Raw genomic sequence first — 19,764 nt, forward strand, 5'->3', positions numbered from 1 at the left:
CATGAGGCTTTCTGTCCTGCTTTATATTTGTCTTTTCTAGAATAATCTATTCAAGAACATGAGAATCAGGGAAGGGAATGTCATTGCTGTATTTTGTGCAGTTAGAGGAGTGAAAACTCCTTTACAGTCCTCCCCTCTGGAAGTAAGCTCAGGTATAGACTGTGATCATAAAATATTCTGCTGTTCAGACTTTCATGGGCCCAACATTGACCTCCTGCATCCTGGGTCTGATCAATTGGACTTTAGTGGAGTGAGGTGACTTGACTAGTAGAGATAGGTTTTATTTTATGTGATTAAACAAGTGATTCATACAATCCAGAGTAACTATTTAAACAATAAATAGACTGTGACCCAAAAGTGGTAGAACTGACAGGCCACAGAGAGGCTAGCTGCTAAAGGACAGCATGTGAGTACTGGGTCTTTCCCAAGGCTCAGTGACACCCTGATATTCTTGGTGGATATTTCCTGGGAATCATGGGCATCCTGGATATCGTCTATGGGTGTTTCATGAACATAGGGATCACTCAGGTTGCTCACAGTGCAAGTTCCTTGAGGGCAAAGACCATCCTGGTTATATACCCTAGCCATTTCATCAGGACTATTCTGTTATTCACAGTAGTTTTCTAGCATTAGGACCATTCTGCCTACCCCTGTGGCCTCTTAATTACTGTATCAATTCTGTCCAGCCAACAGGCACACAAGTTGAGAAGGAGCTTAGCCTTCAGTAATTCCTTCAGCCATGCCTGTAGACTCTACCTCCTGGAGAACCTTCTCAGACCTCCATTTTATCTGATGGAGTACACCATACTTTGATCTCTTCCGGGATCACGCCAGGTGCTTTCCCTGTTACAGGATGGATGGGGTGTTCTCATTCTGAGAGAGCTCATGGAGTTAACAACTGAGCAAATGAATAATCTCTGGGCAGTCTGGGAAATCTGTGAATTTAAGGATTGGAAAAATACAGAACTCATAGACTGTGACCTGAGCCTCCCCAGATAATACCCAGTACAGATTTTCAGTCACATTTTTAAAATTTGGAGGAGGTCGAACGATGATTGAACAAAAAGCAAATTGAAAACAATTGAATTATTTTTACCAGTACTTATTTTTCTTAAATGGTCATTCTAAGTCTTTAAAAACAAAGAGCCAGGGTTTCCATAGATACAAAGCACAACAACACTCACTGCCCTATGGCAGATTATGTGATCAGGACCATCAATAGTGAGCAACAGTCTGCAAAAGTCTTACCCTTGTCCTTATGCCTTTCTCCTCCCATCTTCTCTCATTTTCTTTTCTCTTCATCCTACCCCTCCCGTCCCTTCCCTTTCCCTCCCCTCCCCTCCCCTCCCCTCTACTCCCCTCCCCTCCTCCTTAAAATATAGGACTTTTAAAAACAGAAATTTCTGTTGATCATTCAGAAATAAATCTAGAAACTCCTAGAAAACCATACTGGATCCAGATAGACGAATTAGGTCATGCTGATTTTTATTGTGTTTTGTTTTTGTTGTTGTTTTTGTTTCTGTTTGTTTTTGCTTGTTTTGTTTTTTCTTAAAAAATCAATAAACAGTAGTACAGATGTGGATTGAGAAATATGAAAACACCGTGTTTCTAACCTGGGGTGTGCACGTGTATGTGTGTCTACACATACACGTGTGTGTGTGTGTGTGTGTGTGTGTGTTTGCCCATGTGTCTGTGCATGTGTATATTTTGGTAGAATTACAGTCTTGAATCTTATCCTCAAGTTGCCTAAAGCAAGGCTGGTCCAGGAATTCCCACCAAACTGGGAAGTGGGGAAGTACACACTGGATGCACAAAGAGCAATAAGGCCAGTCTAGCAAGAATGCACTAAGATTGGTGCTGAGGAGGCTTGCTGTGCACACATAGCAGCATCTACAGTCAGAGTTGTACCTCACCCACCCTGGCCTCACACTCACATTATAAGGAGAAGACACAGCAGTGGATAGATTTTCAGAGGAGTGATGCTTTTTGATTTTGTTCTGTTTGTCAGCTGAAACATACAAGTGCTGATATTTGACCTAAATATAATGCAAACACACCTCTTTTCAGTACATGGCCTTTGTGAAGAGGTAACAATAAACATGTGACTTGGTGAGTGAAGGCAGGTGACTGTTTTTGTAGTCATCACTATAAAACTATGTGCATTGTTCACATTCTCATGTGTTTTGATGTGAGTCCTGCTTTGTGTCAGCTGCCAATCACAGATCAGGGCAGCTAAGGTGTCTACATGTACACCTTCCCTCCAAGAAGGCATAATCAGATGCAAAAAGATACAAGAGAACAAATATCTTAACTCTTAAATTTTATTTGTTTTATGTATATGTATAAATATCTGTAAATATATTATGTGTGTGTAGATATTTGCCATATATAAGGGATACACAAAGAGTTCAAGAGTATGGGATGTTAGACACTCTGTAGTTTGAGTTACTGACGGCTGTGAGCAGTCAGATGTGGAGCTGGGAACTGGACTCCAGTCCTTTACAAGAGTAGGAAGTGTTCTTAAACACTGAGCAGTCTCCTCAGGTGGCTTGCTACATGTGTATGTATTGATGTGTGCATGAGTGCGTGTATAAATATATGTATATATACACACACATATACATACATATATGTTTAGCACAACTAAATTTTAATTAATTAATTGGCAATCTTTCCGGTAACGAAGTCAGAATTGATTATCATTCATTTTAATGAAAAAAAAATTTTAAGTTTACTACGGAGAGTTTATGTTGTACTTCATTTTTATTTTTTATTTTATTTATTTATTTATTTATTTACTTATTTTCAAATCGTAATTCATTCACACAGGGGTTATAAACATAGAAAGGCAGGACGTGGGGAAGGGGATGACACTGGAGCCTGGCTGTTCGGGGGAATACAGATATCTTTCAGAACAGGGTATCGGCTGGGTGAAGGTTCAGGGGACAGATCACTATGACTCTGCCTGTGACTCGATTGTCCTTATCTAAGTTGGCATTGTCTGCCAAGGCTACCTATTTACAAGGTCTATGACTCCTCAGGCTGGTAAATTTCCATGAAAGCTGCCTGTTTACAATAGCTTATAGCCATCTGTTTCAACGTTTTTCCACAGAGACCCAAGACTTGGTGTTAGTATACATTATGACAGGCCTATTGCTGATTTTAGGCCTATGGCTGATTTTAGGCCTTCAGTGGGTAAGCAGGGCTGTCCCTGACATTTCCTCCCTTCTCTAAGTATAGAAGGGCTGTGGCAATTCTAAACTTGCAAAGGCGGGGATAGAGGCCTGACCTCCAGTAATTGAAGGGGACCTTGTAATGGCTCTGGTTCCCCTATTGTTGTCCAGTGAGGCATGAGGGCCATATCCGTCCCGATATCTTTGAAAAATATTTCTAACTGTAGACTTCCAAATGTTCATATACATAAAACAGGGAAATGCATCAGAATGCCACTACAGTTGAGTAGTAGATTTTCTGGGCAGAGGTTAGCAGAGTGGATGGTGGAGGAGGAGAGGAGGCAGGAATAGGTTAAAGAGGATGCAAATATCCCATTCGTGCATTTATAGAATGCTGTGTATGTGTAATAAATATCTCTCACTAAAATGGAAACAATTTATTGTTGAGAAAAGGCTCAAAATAATAACAGCCTTAAACCTCCTACTCCACTCAGTCATTGCTCCAATGGGGCTGCAGCTAGCTTCTGCCAGCCTCACTCTTCACTTGGTTTTCCTGGGAAGGACTTTCAGTGAGAGCTACAGGAGCTTTGTTTGGTTTGGGACGCGATTTGGTTGATTCTTGCTAAAAACCAACTCCTAGGAGGAAGCCCCCCTCCTATGAGGAAGCCCCCCCCATGAGGAAGCCCCCCTCCTATGAGGAAGCCCCTTGGTAAACACCCAAAGTATATTAATATAAATATGGCTATAACATGATACAACATCACCTTCACAGCTTCAAAAGATGAAACTCAAAGCCAATCTGGAAAGAAAACAGCCTGGTCTGCTGAGCACACTGGATCTACCACAGCCTACTGACAGTTAAGTGTTCCCAACAACTACTTGGCATTCAATAAGCACAGCTGGGGTTTAATTCCTTGCAACCTCTGATCTAATGTTTTCTACCCTGGAAAACACATTCACATGAACTCATAGACCAGAGTGTTCTGCACAGCACCCTGGCGAGAGACGCCACTCAATACTCATGAACCAGCTTCAGGAAAATACCCTGTATTACTTCCAGCACACACACACACACACACACACACACACACACACACACACATATGTACATATATGTATATATATCATAATAATAATAAATAATAATATAATATATTAATGCATTATGTACTAACAGACTACAATTCATCATTTAATGATAATATCATTTTATGTTGTAATAGGCAATCAATATCTGTTAGGGAACATAAAGCAATCTTCCAATTTCCAGAACACTCTGTAGGAGACAAGTTAAAACTAATTGATAGTCAGATTGTCCTTGGAATTTTCCTATTTGTCTTCACATTTGAAGGCAAGCACATGTACCCCTATCACCTGGGAGTATAGTGTCCTGCCGTGGGTGCCAGCCATGGTTCACTTACTCTCATAGTGGATGAGAAAGCCAACACTAGCCCGACTGCTGTCAGTGGTAAAGAGCAGGTACATGTAGTTGCCTGTGCTGATGAGGAACTGTGGGGCCTGGGTGCCATGGTACTCTCCGATCAGAGGAGATGAGCTGGTTGGCCCATCCCGTACTTCCAGTGTATCATAATTGACTTCCGTCTGGAATCTAGGAAAAAGCCACGCAAAGTTATGTCGGCTTCCACGCCTGTCCCAACCGTGTCACTCCTAATAAAAACTTCAAATGAATAAAGTGATTAAAATATATATGTGCATACTGTTCTGTTTGCTATAAGGACATTGTGAACCCTCTACCATATCTACTTTATTCCTGTAAAACATCAGGCTCTAATGAAGGTCATTATCTTCCTCTGAAAGAAAAATATTGTGAACTACATAAATTTCTAGGACAGGTAGATAATAGAAAACTGGATGATGCCCATATGTTATGAAGATGATAAATGATAAACAACTTATGTACATATAATATATTGTTATACACATTATATATAATAGATGTGATTGAGGTAACTAGGTAATAGATACATAGATGATAGGTAGATAATATAAGTAATAGGTGATGAATGGACATAAAATAGACAGGTAGGTGACAGATCAAGAGGGAAAGGTGGTGCTATACTAATACAATACAACCTTCTGTAGTGAAACCATCTCTGTTTATGCACTTTGCACTATTTTTACAATCCTCTGTGTAACATATGATAGGCATCATGAAGTAGACACACTGAGGAGGAATGTTCCCTTAAGGAAAGAGGGACTTCACAGCATATGATATTTAAATATTTTTCCTGAAAACCACACTGTGCTTTTTTTATTCACACCAGCCCTTGAGGGACCAACGCTGAGCAAGCTGCTACTTCACAAACTCAATGATGCCATAACGATTTGGGAAAGCCAGAACAGCTTCCAGATAGTGTTTAACTCTGCTTGTACTTCCAGTGAATCCAGCCTGCAATTATATTGATATAAAGCTGAGGCACCCAGATCCCCTCGGTGCAATGATGACACCATTCTGGGCATGGAGATAATTTCTTAAATAGACCCATCTCATCCTCCAAGAGCTAACTCGGTTTCCAAGCGACTCTTTTGGCTCTGAGGGAATATCTCAGCATTGCCTGACTCTGACTCACTCAGCAACTGAGCCAAATGTGTCTCAGAAGCTGGGCCACCATTCCCATGCTGGGCTCAGACTATTGCTAGGAAGAGAAGGGAGCCAGGGAACTAGCTCAGTTTATTTGTACATCTCCTCAACAGCAAAAGGATGCTGAGCCTCATTTAACAACACAGCCCTGCTCATCATCAATGTGGGTGTTCCTTTGCAAAGGCACAATAATGTTATGTTTTCTGAGCAAATGAGGCTGCTACTCTGAGCTCTGTTCTTCTATACAGAGAAATTCAAACAATGTATCTCAGATGGCTGGACCAGAACAGTACATGAGGCTGGTGGACTCAAGACTGGTGGTGATCGATTTGACTTTATTACTTTTAACACCTGTTCTAAGGGTGCTGTATTATACCAGATATTTGAGTTCAAATTCCAGAGGTCTACATGAGCATAGAGTTGTACATTTCAATCTTGAATCTTCATGGAAAATTCTTTCATGTCATCTTTAGCTAGGGCAACAAAGACTAATAAAAACACACAATGAAAACTATAAACGTTCATTGCTTATCATGACTTGGCAGCCTGGCATCTTTATATGGCCAACCCATCTGTGGAGAATCCAAACCTTATTTCCACAGACTTAATATCACCTATGAAGTAAGAACAAACTAAAACAGCTTCATGCAGTTCAGCTTTGAAGAGCTAAGCACTGACTGCATCTCAGTTCAATATCTCCAATTTCCAAGAATATTAGCCACTCAAATAGAATTTACTACAATATTACACCAAAACAATTCTGAGAATATCACATAAGGAAATTTTAACATGAATCTTTCTTCAAGCAACTGAAGCTTGATTGTCAAATGAGACCATGAAATTAATGCTTTACTAATTGATAGGAATCTGACCCATGACTGGGATCATGGGGCGTTTAAATTCAGTTTTCCCTCAATAACTGAAGTGTAAGGATATGTAGGAAATCAAATTTCACATATTGAACACTTACTGTTATTTTTAATGATTAAGGCTACTTGCAGAGTAACTCACCAATATAAACCATTATCCTTTTTTAGGATGGATTATCTGAATAAAAAATAGGGTCATCCAACAGAGGTGTGGATAATTATGAATAAAAATCTAATTTGTAATGATAGCTCAACTACTTCCTTAAGAATTTCTAAGGGCTGGAGAATGGCTCAGCTGTTAAGAGCGCTGACTGCTCTTCCAGAGGTCCTGAGTTCAATTCCCAGCAACCACATGGTGGCTCACAACCATCTGTAATGGGATCTGATGCCCTCTTCTGGGATAGGGAGTTCCTGGGTGGGTGGGGGATGGGTTAAGGGGATAATATATGAAATGTAAATAAAACATTCAATTAAAAAAAAGAAATTCTAGTCCTGATACTTTGAGTTATTTGAAAACAAATTAAAAACGTCATACACCTTGAGACAAAAATTAGGAGTATTATAACTTAGAGTACAAATTGTCAAGTCACTCAAAAAACTGAACCTGTTAAGCAAAGATGAATCCTTAGCTTCCTAGTACAGGGTTATTGTGCACCTCATGCTAGAGTACAAAGTGTCCTAACTTTTGCAGATTAAAAACATGTGTTCAGATTGCTAAGCCATAAAACTGTGCCCCAGTTATGGTGGCTCATGAGACTATGGAGGCTCTTAATCTACTACAGTAACTCTGCTTCTGGCTCTACATCTTTTGGCTGCCTCCAGGTGCTAGCATGCCTGCCCAGAACTGGAGAATGCCCACTGGATAGCAGGACCATGAGAAAAGCATGGACAGAGTCTCATGCCCTGGTCCTTGTTGGGTGATCTTTCTTTGGGGACTGATGGGTATCTATGCTTTAAGCTCTATTTCCTTAACGAAAGAAGTGTTGCTACGACTCTAGGTACCAAAGCAAAGGTTGTGCTCTTACCTGTCGAATATTATTTTGATAGAATGTCCTGGTTTTGCTTCAATGACCCATTCACAATTTAAAGAATCTTTGTAATATCCTGGCCATCCTGGAGGTAATATGACCCCACTAGAAGCCGTCAGGTGCCCACCACATGGAGCTGGAAGAGGACATACACATCTGTCAAGAAAAAAGTCAAATCTAGGAAGACACACCACAGTAGTCTCTCACTAGGGGTGGGCGTTGGATGGTCATCGATGGAAATCAGTGTTTACATCAAACAGAACTCTTTTCTCAGGAAAACATAAGGGATGAAGTCAACAGGTATATCCCACCTTTTTGCTGGACTTTATTTTTTTAAATCAGACTCAGTATGGTTTTCTACTATAATACCCTGGATATACGTGAGGTATCCGTGTTCAAGGAGCGGCAGGACAGCACTTTCCAGTCACCTTCCCTCTGCTGAGGTGCATGCAACCATCATCCACATTCCACACATCCACATCTACTTTAAAACCATCTCAAGTCTAAAGTGGAATGCTCTGAGATGCTGTGTGACTCTGCAGACACATGCCAAGGTGATCTCCTTGTTATCATTACTTGCCGATGGCATATAATTATGGGTGAATGTTACAAATCACAACTAGTGCTGTCTAATTCATTAAGCAAAGTGTAGGGTTTGGGGGGGGGAACTTTTGCCACGAAATGACAAAAGGGCAATTGGAAAAATGCAAGTTAAGATTAGAAATCCTTATGGTCTGAAAGAGTGCCTAGAAAAGATTTTCTTTGGTAATTTGTGTATATATCCTACTTTTGTGTGGGGGGGGTTATTGATAGTTTATACTATTGTGGGAAAAGCTGTCAATTTCATAAGGACTTTGTTATTTAGCTTTATTTTTAATTTTATAATTCTAGAGTTCATGTTTTTGTATACAATATTTTCCCCACAATACCTGGGGAGTTTCTCAATTGCCACTGAGTCACAGGGAAGGGTGGAGGGCAGAGGCTGAAGTAATGCACAGAGAAGACTGCTTAGAGGCCTCTTGGTTAACAAGTGTGATGTTCTTGGCATCTGGGGTTGTGCCAGAAGGATCTATAGTTAAGAGCCTATTTGTCTGAAGTTACATTGTTACTTCGGTAACATTCTCCTCTTGTGAATCTGTCACTGTTATTTTCAGTGTCCACAGTTCCTCTATTAGAATTGCTAGGGCCTCTTCTTAGTGACACCAACAAGAAACTCCCTCACACTCACCCTGAATTACCTTTTAGTGTTGGCTTTTGTTAGCTTAACACTCCAATTGTTTTTGTCTTTATCTTATTAATCCGAGGAGTCATTTTCCAGATTCTTATCTTTCAGTCCTTCCTTCGAGGCCTATAAATATTATGGCCTGAGTGTGGCTTTGGTGTGCTGCCTCAAATCTGGGCAGCCCCTGTCAAATCTGGGTATCCTCTCTCAAGACTGGGTACTCTCTTCTATGCCTGCATGTGTTTGCTTATGTCTAGGTATGCTTCCTCATATCTCTGTGTACAATCTCACATCTGGGTGTGTGGCCTCACTTCTGTGTGTGTGCCCCACCTTCTTCCTAACTGAAAGATCCCTGCTGTGCATGGTTCTGGATGGGCTGGGACCTGGAGTCCAGGTTTTTCATGACTCACAATCAAATTAGAATGTGCCTTTCCATTTTATATATTTCTTTTATAGTTTTATTCTTAATACTACTTGTGGTTCTTTAGTTTAAATATGAAAAAAAAAACCACATGACTTACTTTCAGTTTAACTTGTTTACCTTTGCTTTGTAGCTAACAATGTAGGTTATGTTAAAAGTCCATCCTGGAGAAACACAAGGAACAGGAGTGTTCTATGGGACTGGAGGGTTCTTTGTACAAGCCTGTTGTATAAAGCATGTAAGAGACTGTCTATTCTGTAAGGAGAATGAGAGCTACATATTCTTTAAAGGGAGTGAGAGGCTGCATATTCTGTAAGAGGCATGAGAGACTGTGTATTTTGTAAGGGGGTGAGAGACAGCATATTCTGTAAGGGGTCTGAGAGGCTGTCCATTCTGTAAGGAATGAGAGCATCTTCACAGTCTATCAGGAGTGTGGCATTCTTCACACCCTTCTTAGGCTGCGAGTGCTGTTCTTACTCACTTCCACCTTTTTTTTTCTCTCCTGATTCACATCTATCTGAAATTTGGGCTTTATTCTACTTCAGCAGGCACATTGATTGGGAACTCTATTCAACTCTTATCAGAGTATTCACCTGCCCTGTCAGGGACTCATTTGCAAACCGTAATTGGGTTTCCTGGAGTAGGAAAACTTCCAGACTCTATCACCTATTCCCCTTCCTCTCTCTTTGTCAAACAATCCCAGCTAGAGTTTGCATTTCACTTCATGGGTTGGGCCTGGGTCTTCCCAAAGAAAAAAAGAATTCTCCACCAACTTTTAATGTGACTGACAGTTTTTCTTTTCTCCGCCCTCTCATCCCACCTTGATCCAGTCCATTTATTCTCCTTGTCCTCAGGCAAATACTCACCTTGCAGCTTACAGTACATCCCTATACAGTCTATTGCCCACAGAGGCACAAGATAGTTGTGGGCAGAGGCTAGAGCCTTGTTATCTTAACCATCATTGTCAATGAATCAGTCATGCTTCAAAGTCACCAGAAATGCTTGGCTAGAGCAGTGTCTGCAAACAAGATTGCCCATGTCATCAATTCGAGAGCCTTCAGGGGTGAATCTACATGTTTCCAGAAGATTAAAAACTGTGATGGCTCAACATTTTATAAAATATGTTGTACAAAATTTACATGCTATGTGTCTGACAGATCAAAATTCTTGTTGTAGTGAATTGTGTTTTGTTTTCTGGTCTTTCATGTTATCCATTTATACCTGTTGGTGTTATCCAAGTTCATTAACATGGTATGCAATTCATGGAAGAAACTACAACAGTGTTCTGAACTTTACGAGATCCCAAAGTGGCAAAGATCAGCACCTGGTTACATATATTCTATCACTGAGCCTACCCATATTCCAATACATGGCCCTACACCATGCACACACAGGCAGTGGAGTTGGTAGGCTTAAGAAGAAGGGTACAAAAGTTGCCACGGAAAAGTGGTAGGTGGGGGATAAAACTGTAGGAAAGGGAACGAAGGTGGATTTGATGAAAATGTACTACGTGTGTATAAAAAAATCTTAATATTTTTTGAATTTATAAAGGAATAACTCTAGAGGTGGGACTAGGGCAGGATAAATCCATCCTGACTAGCTAGACACACTGCCAGCTAAAATACCAAAGAACAACTATGGAGGTAGGGCAGGGGCAAGACTAGGCCACTGTGCTATTGGCTGCCACTCAGTAGCTTAATCTGTACATTGAGCCAGAGTCAGCTTAATTCTCCTGTGGGTCACAAGACTTGTGACATTAAGCCATGCTCCTTTTGACTCTGCAGCTTGATAGAGTTGGATAGGAAAGCAACCTTTAACTTACACAACCCTTTTCTATTTACTTACTAAAATGAAAACATTTTAACATTAGAGAAACAGGATAAATAGTGAGCAAAGGAAAATAGTTTCTTATATCCCTAATTATCAACCAGCTCTTAACACATTGGAGCTTTTTGTTAACATGAGCTACTATTTATTTAGACGTTTTCAGCCGTGGTACATCATGACTCATTATATGTGTTCACATGGTACTTCGAAGGCAAGATTATGTTTTAAGTGGTTTCATTAGCACCCACAGTTTTGTGTGATTTGTCCTCTCACATGATAAGGTTTCAGTAGTGTTATTTTGATATTACAACATTTTTAGTGGTGGCTGAGACCTGGCATTTGGATACAAGCTAATTACCCAAACAAGCCTCATGGTTTGAGCTTTCCTCATTTCTAAGTCTTTGTTCTTTTATTTGTGCAAACATTCTTCAGAAATGCCATTTATTGTTGTCAGACTATTTTGTGGTATTATTATATTATTCTAAAAATACAGATCATGGCTCAAAAGACAAAAGGAATTGCAGATCACAGTCTAAATTTACCCTGAGATGCTGTCATCATTTCTATTCTGGATATCACAGCCAGGAGACACCAAGGTTTTTCCCCCAGACTTGACAATAATCTACCTTATTAACGCTTTTAACCTTAACCCTTTGCTGATCATGTCATATTGATTTTGCTTTTGAATTTCTATTTCTTTGCTGTTTATACAAGATAGTCTTGCAAAGAAAGTGCTTCTTAGCTCTTTGTGGGTGGGCGGTTGTGACCACAATGATGTTAGCATACTCTGATACAAGAGATTCAGAAAACAATCAATATTCTCAGGCTGCATCTTTTTCCGTGTCACTGTTTCCCTCTGGCTTCATTACATAGGTAATGAAGAAACAGCAAGAAGAACATTAGTTCATATTTCTATAAGCTGTGACAATAATTCCCAAATAATCAGTTAGAATCATAATCTTGATCTGCTCAATCCCCTTGTCCTTAGGATGTGGAATTGGCTCATATTTGGAGATGGCATTGTGAGATGTTCGGTGAAACTTAAATAGAAGAGATGCTCTGATCATTCATGAATATGCCTTATCAAAGAAATGAACAGAAAAACAGACACAGAGGAAATCAGCAGGTTGGTGTAAAGCCACAAGCTAACTAATGGTCTGTAAATCAAGGGTATCTCAGAATATCAGTAGCCACAGGAACCTGGGTTGGGAGGCACCAGGAAATTCTCCTTCTCACATTTTCCAGAAGGACTCAACCCCAACAAAGCCATGGTCTTAGACATCCAGGTTACAGTCTTGAAAGAAAGAAGTCTCACATTTGAGCTACTTTTCTGGGTTAAGGGACTCTGGGGAGGTAACAGAGTCTATTTGCTGTCTTTCTGAAGGACTGGATCATAGGCTCACCTTCGCAGCGAGGGACAGTAGAGCTCCAGACCACATTTCCGTCTTGCAAGATGCATGTGATGGACTCAGAACCCTGAGTCTTCACAAAGCCATCATCACAATGGAAGGACACAGAACTTCCCAGCAGAAATCTGTCTCCAAAACGCCGTCCATTCACAGGAATCCCAGGATCATGGCACTCATTCTGACCAAATGCTGTAAATGGAAGAGAAAAGTAAGCAACATAAAGATGCTTAAGTACTAATTCCATGCCCTGAAAATGAAGGAAACATCATGTTTATAAAACAATGGTGTCATTCATGAGTAAATTCCACAAACTAATTAGATGTCAGTATAAAAGAGTAGGGGGCAAAGAGGGAGTAGATGGATGACATGGACTTTATCTATCTCCTCCACAGCATACTGCTGGTGGAACTCACTTTCACTGTGCTCCAACAAGAGGGGAAGACCACAGCATGGGTGGTAAGTGGAGAGATCAGAAGGACCCTGACCTGTTTGAGCACTACTTGAAGCCCAACCTTGTGATCTGGGGAAGGAATCTTATGATCTAGACCTGTCACTTTTTGTTTAAACCATGAAGAATATTAAGCTTATATCCTTTAATTGTTAACATCAATTAAAATAAATATGGTCAAATTCTATAACCGAACAATATAGCATTACTGATATTAGTTCTATCAACTCACATTTTCCTTCATTATTTCAAATGTTTTTCAAAAGACAAAACCGAAGCAAAGTTAGCTGCCAGATTGACACTGACAAGGTATCTCTAGGTACCATTATTCTTATCCCTAGGACTTGATATCTGATCCCTCAGTTTGTTTTTAACCACCCTGTATCCTTCTTTAGAGCATGCATTTTTAGGTAGATGTGTTGCTGGATGGATGGAAGGATGAACGGATTGAAGGGCAGGTAGATAAAATTACTGATGGGTAAATGAGTGGGTAGAGGCATAGATAATGAAGGATAAAAGGATACTGAAGAATGGATTGAGAGATGGATGGGTGGTGAAGGGTCCATAGGTGACAAAAGAGGTATGTATGCATGGATGGATATGAGGAATAAGGGGTGGATAAATAGGCAAATAGATGAAAGGATGGTGGCTAGGTAAATGGAAAGGAGGATGATGAATAAATGAATGGATAGATTGATGCATGGATGAATAGATAATGAAGAATAAATGGATTGAAAATGGTGGACAGATGAATGGATAATTGAATGGACAGATGAATCAATGGACAAATGGCTGAATAGGCAGATAATAGTGGATGGATGGATGGATGGATGAATGGATGCATGGGAAATGAATAATAAATGAGTAGATGAGTGAACTGATGGTGAGAGACAGAGAGACAGAGAGAGAGAAAGAGAAAGGAGGGAAGGAGGAAGAGAGAGAAAGAGAGACAGAGAGACAGAGAGAGAGAGAGAGAGAGAGAGAGAGAGAGAGAGAGAGAGAGAGAATTTATGTGAGAATTCTACTCTAGTCAGCTAAGCTACAGGCCACATAGAGCAATGCCTTTTTGCTCACCAGGATGATATATCATTTTGCTATTTTTATAATTCTAAGGCATCAGCCTTGAGTTCTTAGTTCATATCAGCTCATATACATGCAAACACAGTGGGGTATGGAAGAGGTATTTGTGTGGTCCACTCACTGGTGTATGTGATGTTGAACCCTCTGCCCGTGGTAGAGTGATCAGACTGAAACTCCAGGCGTACTATGTGTCCACTGCTGGCCAGCTGTGCAGGCACCTCATTGCCAGAGAATGTTCCGAGGACTGTGATGTCAGAAATCCCATCATCTTTGACGGCAAGGAAGTCAAACTGAGGCTCCACATCAAAATCATTGAAGATGAGGTGAATCCGGCTCCCAGGCTCAGATATAATCAACCACACACAGTTCATGTTGTTGCCGTATTCCTCAGGATAGTTTGGTGAGAGGATGATCCCAGAGGATGCCGTGAAGTTGAAGAAACATGAAACTGCAGGCATACGAAAATGCTTTTAAATGGTTTCACACAGACCCAAAGCACTGTCATATGAACGAAACTCCAGAGAACTCGGGATGCCTGCCCTACATATAGGAGCTCATCATAAAGCTACTCTGAGCTCTGTGTGCTGGAGACCAGGGTTTCTCCTTCACAGCTGTAAGAGCAGCTAGATTTATTGAGACTTGAGTATCGTATCGGTGTATTCTAAAACCAATTCTATCAGGTTGGCTAAAAAATGCTGTTGCTATATTTATTTATAAGTTAAACCACTTCTTATTTTTTGTGGATGAGATACCTAATGTTTGATGGCTGAAACGTTAGGTGGTATGACATAGATTCAGTAAGTTGGTTCTCTAATTGAATTATAAATGACTATCGTCACCTGGCTTATACAACCAGCTCATATCCAGGCACTGGCTAAGGTAAATCAAGTCTGTGTGAGTTCTTGGTGGAGATGGTGGTAGATGTCTCCATCCTTTCAAAAAAATAATAAAGGAGGTGGTAGTTCAGCTATTTCTTATCAAGCAGACAGAATCAAGTTGTCTGTAGCAGGGTGAGGAAATAGGAAGCCCTGAGTTCCCCACAAGGCTATCTCTCTGACACACTTCCCTTCCTTCATAACTGATGCAAACTCCCACAGGTAGTACTCACACACACAGCTTGGCTTGTTGCCTGACCACTGGTTGTTTTTCTGGCAGGTAATCACTCTCTCTCCCACAAGCTCAAAAGCCGCCTGGCACTCAAAGGTGAGCGTGTCTCCGTGCAAGAAGCTGCTGCCAGTCCGCTTCCCATAGGCTGGGATGCCAGGGTCCCCACAGCCTCCCTTCTCGATTTCTGAGGAGAAGGAAATAAACAAGCCACTGAATACACCCCTTAGAGAGCATGGTAGACTGCACACTTTAATAGAGGAAAGAGCTGTCTCCTTTCCTGCATCCAAACATTGGTTGTATAAAAAGTTTCAAAGAGATTCTCAGTTCCTCTAATATTTTATTATAACATCCAGGATGAAGAGGGCACATGGCTGTGCAGAGGAACTGTTCAGGCAAGTGTCACAGGCAGCAGATGTCACTTTCCAGCACTTCCAGCTGTCTATCTGCCACTGCTAAGACTAAGACACAAGCTTTAATTTAGATTTAATCTATGCTTCTGGCTATGAACAAGGCAAGCAAGATCATTTGCAATCCCTAGGATATTTAAACCAGCCTAACTTATTTGAATATTCTTCCTCTTAACTAAATGTTAAAACACATGATGATGCAGAATGAACCTGTTTACAATCTTAGAAGAAAGCACACAGTTGGATCCCTTTCCTCAAAACATTGCAGCATTGAAGGGAGAGTACAAACACACCAGACCTATAGAATTTACAGACATTGTCTCAAGTGTTAATAATACAGTGGCTATCAGCTGAAAGATACTATTCATTTATTAATTTGCAAAACAGTCTTGAGGGTCAACTGCTTGTGAGCCTCTCATACTAAGGGCCAAGAAGTGTCTGACTGTTTCTCCTGCCAAAGGTACAAAGAGCCCTGTCTAGAGGCCAGCCTGCTGCTACTTGGAAGAATCCATGTCTACCACACCCTCTGGAAACCATTAGCACAGTCTAGCCACTATATAAGGCAGGTCTATAGAACTTCAACTCTGACAATGAGTAGCTTCCCTCTATGGGGGACTTGATGAAGATAGTTTGCACTGATATCTTACTCAGAATCTTGCAAAATGTCCCCTAATTATTGACCAAATCGACAGTTATTCTAGATTTTTTTACTTGAGGACCATGTCTTACTCAGACTGCAGTTCCATAGAGTGTTTGAAGGAATCAAGAGACTAGAAGGCAAAGGTACAGATTATCATAGCATCGAACCTCTGCTTCTAGAGATGGAGTCAAGCCTCTCTCCACATGGATGGAGTCAAGTATCCTTCCAAATGGATTATAACAAGCTGGAGATGACTTGGACATGCTCTCTTGGAAAGACAGTTCACACTTGAATAAAAGATTCAAATCCTCACAGAAAACAAATGCAATGAATGTATCCTTCCCTGGGAATGTGATCACAGAGGAAAGAGCAACGGGCTAGATTAGAGCACTTTCTATAATTTCTTTTGACATGGCTGTCCTGTCTCATGGAAATTTGTGCCCAAGTCTCTTGGAGTCTCCATGGTAATCTATTGATGTAACTTTTAACTATCACCTTTAGAAATGCTAAAATTATTTCCCACGTTCAATTCTCACTTAACTTTTTCCTGACCTATTCAAAATATTTATTTTTGAACATTTCAGTAGCTTTTCTATAAATATGTTTCTTAGTATGACATTACCAGCTTAACACTCATTCTACTAAATTTTATTTTAATTTGATAGTTTATACTGTGCCTATACACACTCACATAATAAAACAGCAATGGGGTTCACTATTCTCTGAATGTGGGTGAGCAGTTTTGAAACCTAGTATAACTGTTCTGAGACACAAATCAAAACACTGAACTGACACCTGAGCTTGTCTGTGCAGATTCTTATTTCTTCTGGTCTTAGGTGGAACATGGAAACAGCAGTATTTTTGCAGAAGTGAGATGGTTCCCTCAGACAGAATTCTAGAAAGCCTATAAGAGGGAGCACAAAAATAGCAGCCCAAGGGACCTGGCAAGTGAAACCTCCAAGAAACGCTATTCAAATATGATAAACTCTGATAATCAGTAGATTAACAGGTTTGGATCTACAAAATGCAATTATAGTCAAATAAACTCACACCCCCAATCAACCAAGCTACAGTTATTATTTTGAGACAACACTACAGGGCATATAGCATCAATGTAAATCTGGTCACCAGAGAGAACTATTGCCACCCACCCTGCCTTACAGGCTTTGCACTTACCCTGACCTCAGCACTTCTCAGCCTATGTCAGGTAGATGAAAAACCATCGTGGTGACATCTGTGTCTACCCTGTGTTCTTTATCAGTATGATCACATCATGGCCTCACTGGTTTAGACTCATCCCTTCATCTTCTCCTTGACCCTATAGATGTCCCTGACTGTCTCAAGCTAAGCACCTGCAAATGCCTCCTTGCTGGTACCTCTTGACTCAATGCGAGCTCTGTTTTCTAAGTTAGAAAGTAGCACTGTGGTCTCTCCATGTGATGATTCACATGGTTCCAAGACAGAGGTGAGAGAAGGTAGCTGAACATTACAGCTCCTTCTTGTTCAAACATTCCTTTTCGCTTCTGTTTAAATGCTACTTCGATCTGACATCTCCTTCCAAATCCCACATTGGCACTGATGATCTGATTAGCTGACAAAATCTTCAGGATGATGAGGAATCTCAATTACTGCCGCTGGCAAACCAAATTTATCTCACACTGTGTTTAGAGCCCTCAGTAGCCACTTGCCACTTGCCCCTGTATCTGAACTAACATCATTGTGACTGTGGGCTAAAACTTTTGGCATGTATCAATCCCGAAACCAGGAACTTTTACCTACCCCAAAGCCCGGAGTGCTATCATACAGCACCTGGGACCTATGGCAGGGAGTACTTGCTTTGCTGTAACTCACTCACATGAACTGATTTGTTACTTTTTAAAATTCATGTGATAGTTTTCACAATAGGATGTGACATACTGAGAAACTAGATCATATCTGAAGCCACTCATTTGGTTCAAAATGAACGGGGACCAGTGCAATGATTTTTCATCTCTGTACCAATGGAATGATGATTTTCTTTTTAATGACGGAGATTCACAGAGGCTAGGTGACCCTCCTCTTTCTCTGTTTCTCTCTGTCTCTCTGTTTTTCTCTCTCTCTGTCTCTGTCCCTCTCCCTCTCCCTCTCCCTCTCCCTCTCCCTCTCCCTCTCCCTCTCCTCCCCCTCCTCCCCTCTCTCCATCTCCTTTTACTCCCCTCCATCCTTTCTTTGACATTTCCAAACTGCTCATTTCTGAAGGTCTCAAAAGGTTTTGAAACTAAGAGGCATGCAGATAAGTCAATGAAATTCATCACTGTGACCCTGTCCTCTAACAGTACCAGGAGATGCACTCTCAGGATGATGGATGAGACACACCCTTTCTATCTCTCCACTTGGCATCTGCCATCTTCTTTGCATGAAAATCTTTGAGATGCTTGTCCATGCACAACCATGCTCTTGCTAATGTGTGGGCTGCACATTTACTCTAACAAGATTCTAGTCCTTGCAGAATGTACTAGACTATGACAAATATTTGAAATTAGTATTCACTTTTTATTGAAGAAGTTATTTATTCACTGTACACCCTACCCTGATTACCGCATCTCCTCCCTCCTCTCATCTTAGTTTTTCCCTCCACCTCTCCTCAGCTCTCCCCATTTATCTCTCCTCCCCTTCTCCCTAGAAAAGGGGAGGATCCCATGGACATCAACTGGCCTATGCTAATCAAGTCACAGCAAGACTAGGTGCATCCTCTTCCACTGGGGCTAGACAAAGCATCCCAGTTATGGGAAGGGATCTGAAGGCAGGCAATGTAGTCAGAAACAGCCCCTGCTCCAGCTTTATGAGTCTCACATGAAGGCTCAGTTGCACAACTGTTACCCAGAGGAAGTGAGAAGAAGCAGGCTCTAGAAAATGATACCATGAGGAATATCCATGGTCTCTCCCCTTCCCTGGGGACCACAGAGAGTGAATACTGCATCTGTGTGCACACGTAATGGTGGTGTGAACACAATCCATCCTTCTCCCCAAGATTCTCTTTTTTCTTGGATATGTGAGCCCTAGAATCCAGAACAGCTATCTTAAAAATGAGCATATGAATGAAACATTGATTCAGATAATTCTCTGACCTCTGACAACAAAGGTTCCCATAAATATGTAATGCATTTGGAATCCAGAGGGAAGCTGAGAAACTTCCCAATTATGGTCTCTGATTCAGATGAAAGCAAAAATTCATGCACAGAGACCAAAGTTAGTTCACCACACACACAGCCCTCCAAAATGATCACAGAGGATTGGCTAGAGTCTGCAAAACATATGGAAAACACTCTGATAAATTCCACCAGTGCAAAACAGCTAAGTAATCTCAGGAACGGAAATTCACTTATTTTTTCCTAGGTCATGGGAAATGCATCACTCCAAACTCTGAATCTACAGGTGTTAAGATTTATTTGGCTACAAGTCAACTAAAACACACACACACACACACACACACACACACAGAGAGAGAGAGAGAGAGAGAGAGAGAGAGAGAGAGAGAGAGAGAGAGAGAGA

General features: G+C 40.9%; 1 protein-coding gene across 1 annotated transcript in view; it reads right to left on the minus strand.

The window, feature by feature from the left end:
• Positions 1-19,764, minus strand: part of Csmd1 (CUB and Sushi multiple domains 1) — a 1,525,237-nt gene that overhangs the window by 300,297 nt on the left and 1,205,176 nt on the right. The window contains exons 13-17 of the mRNA XM_028766288.1: positions 15,188-15,370; positions 14,201-14,527; positions 12,546-12,740; positions 7,670-7,808; positions 4,595-4,782 (exon numbers count right to left, since the gene is read on the minus strand). Of these exons, the coding sequence (XP_028622121.1) occupies positions 4,595-4,782; positions 7,670-7,808; positions 12,546-12,740; positions 14,201-14,527; positions 15,188-15,370 (1,032 nt within the window). The remainder of the gene's footprint in view (positions 1-4,594; positions 4,783-7,669; positions 7,809-12,545; positions 12,741-14,200; positions 14,528-15,187; positions 15,371-19,764) is intronic.

This window comes from Grammomys surdaster, unplaced genomic scaffold (assembly GCF_004785775.1).
Source record: "Grammomys surdaster isolate TR1022 unplaced genomic scaffold, NIH_TR_1.0 167, whole genome shotgun sequence".
NCBI lineage: Eukaryota > Metazoa > Chordata > Mammalia > Rodentia > Muridae > Grammomys > Grammomys surdaster.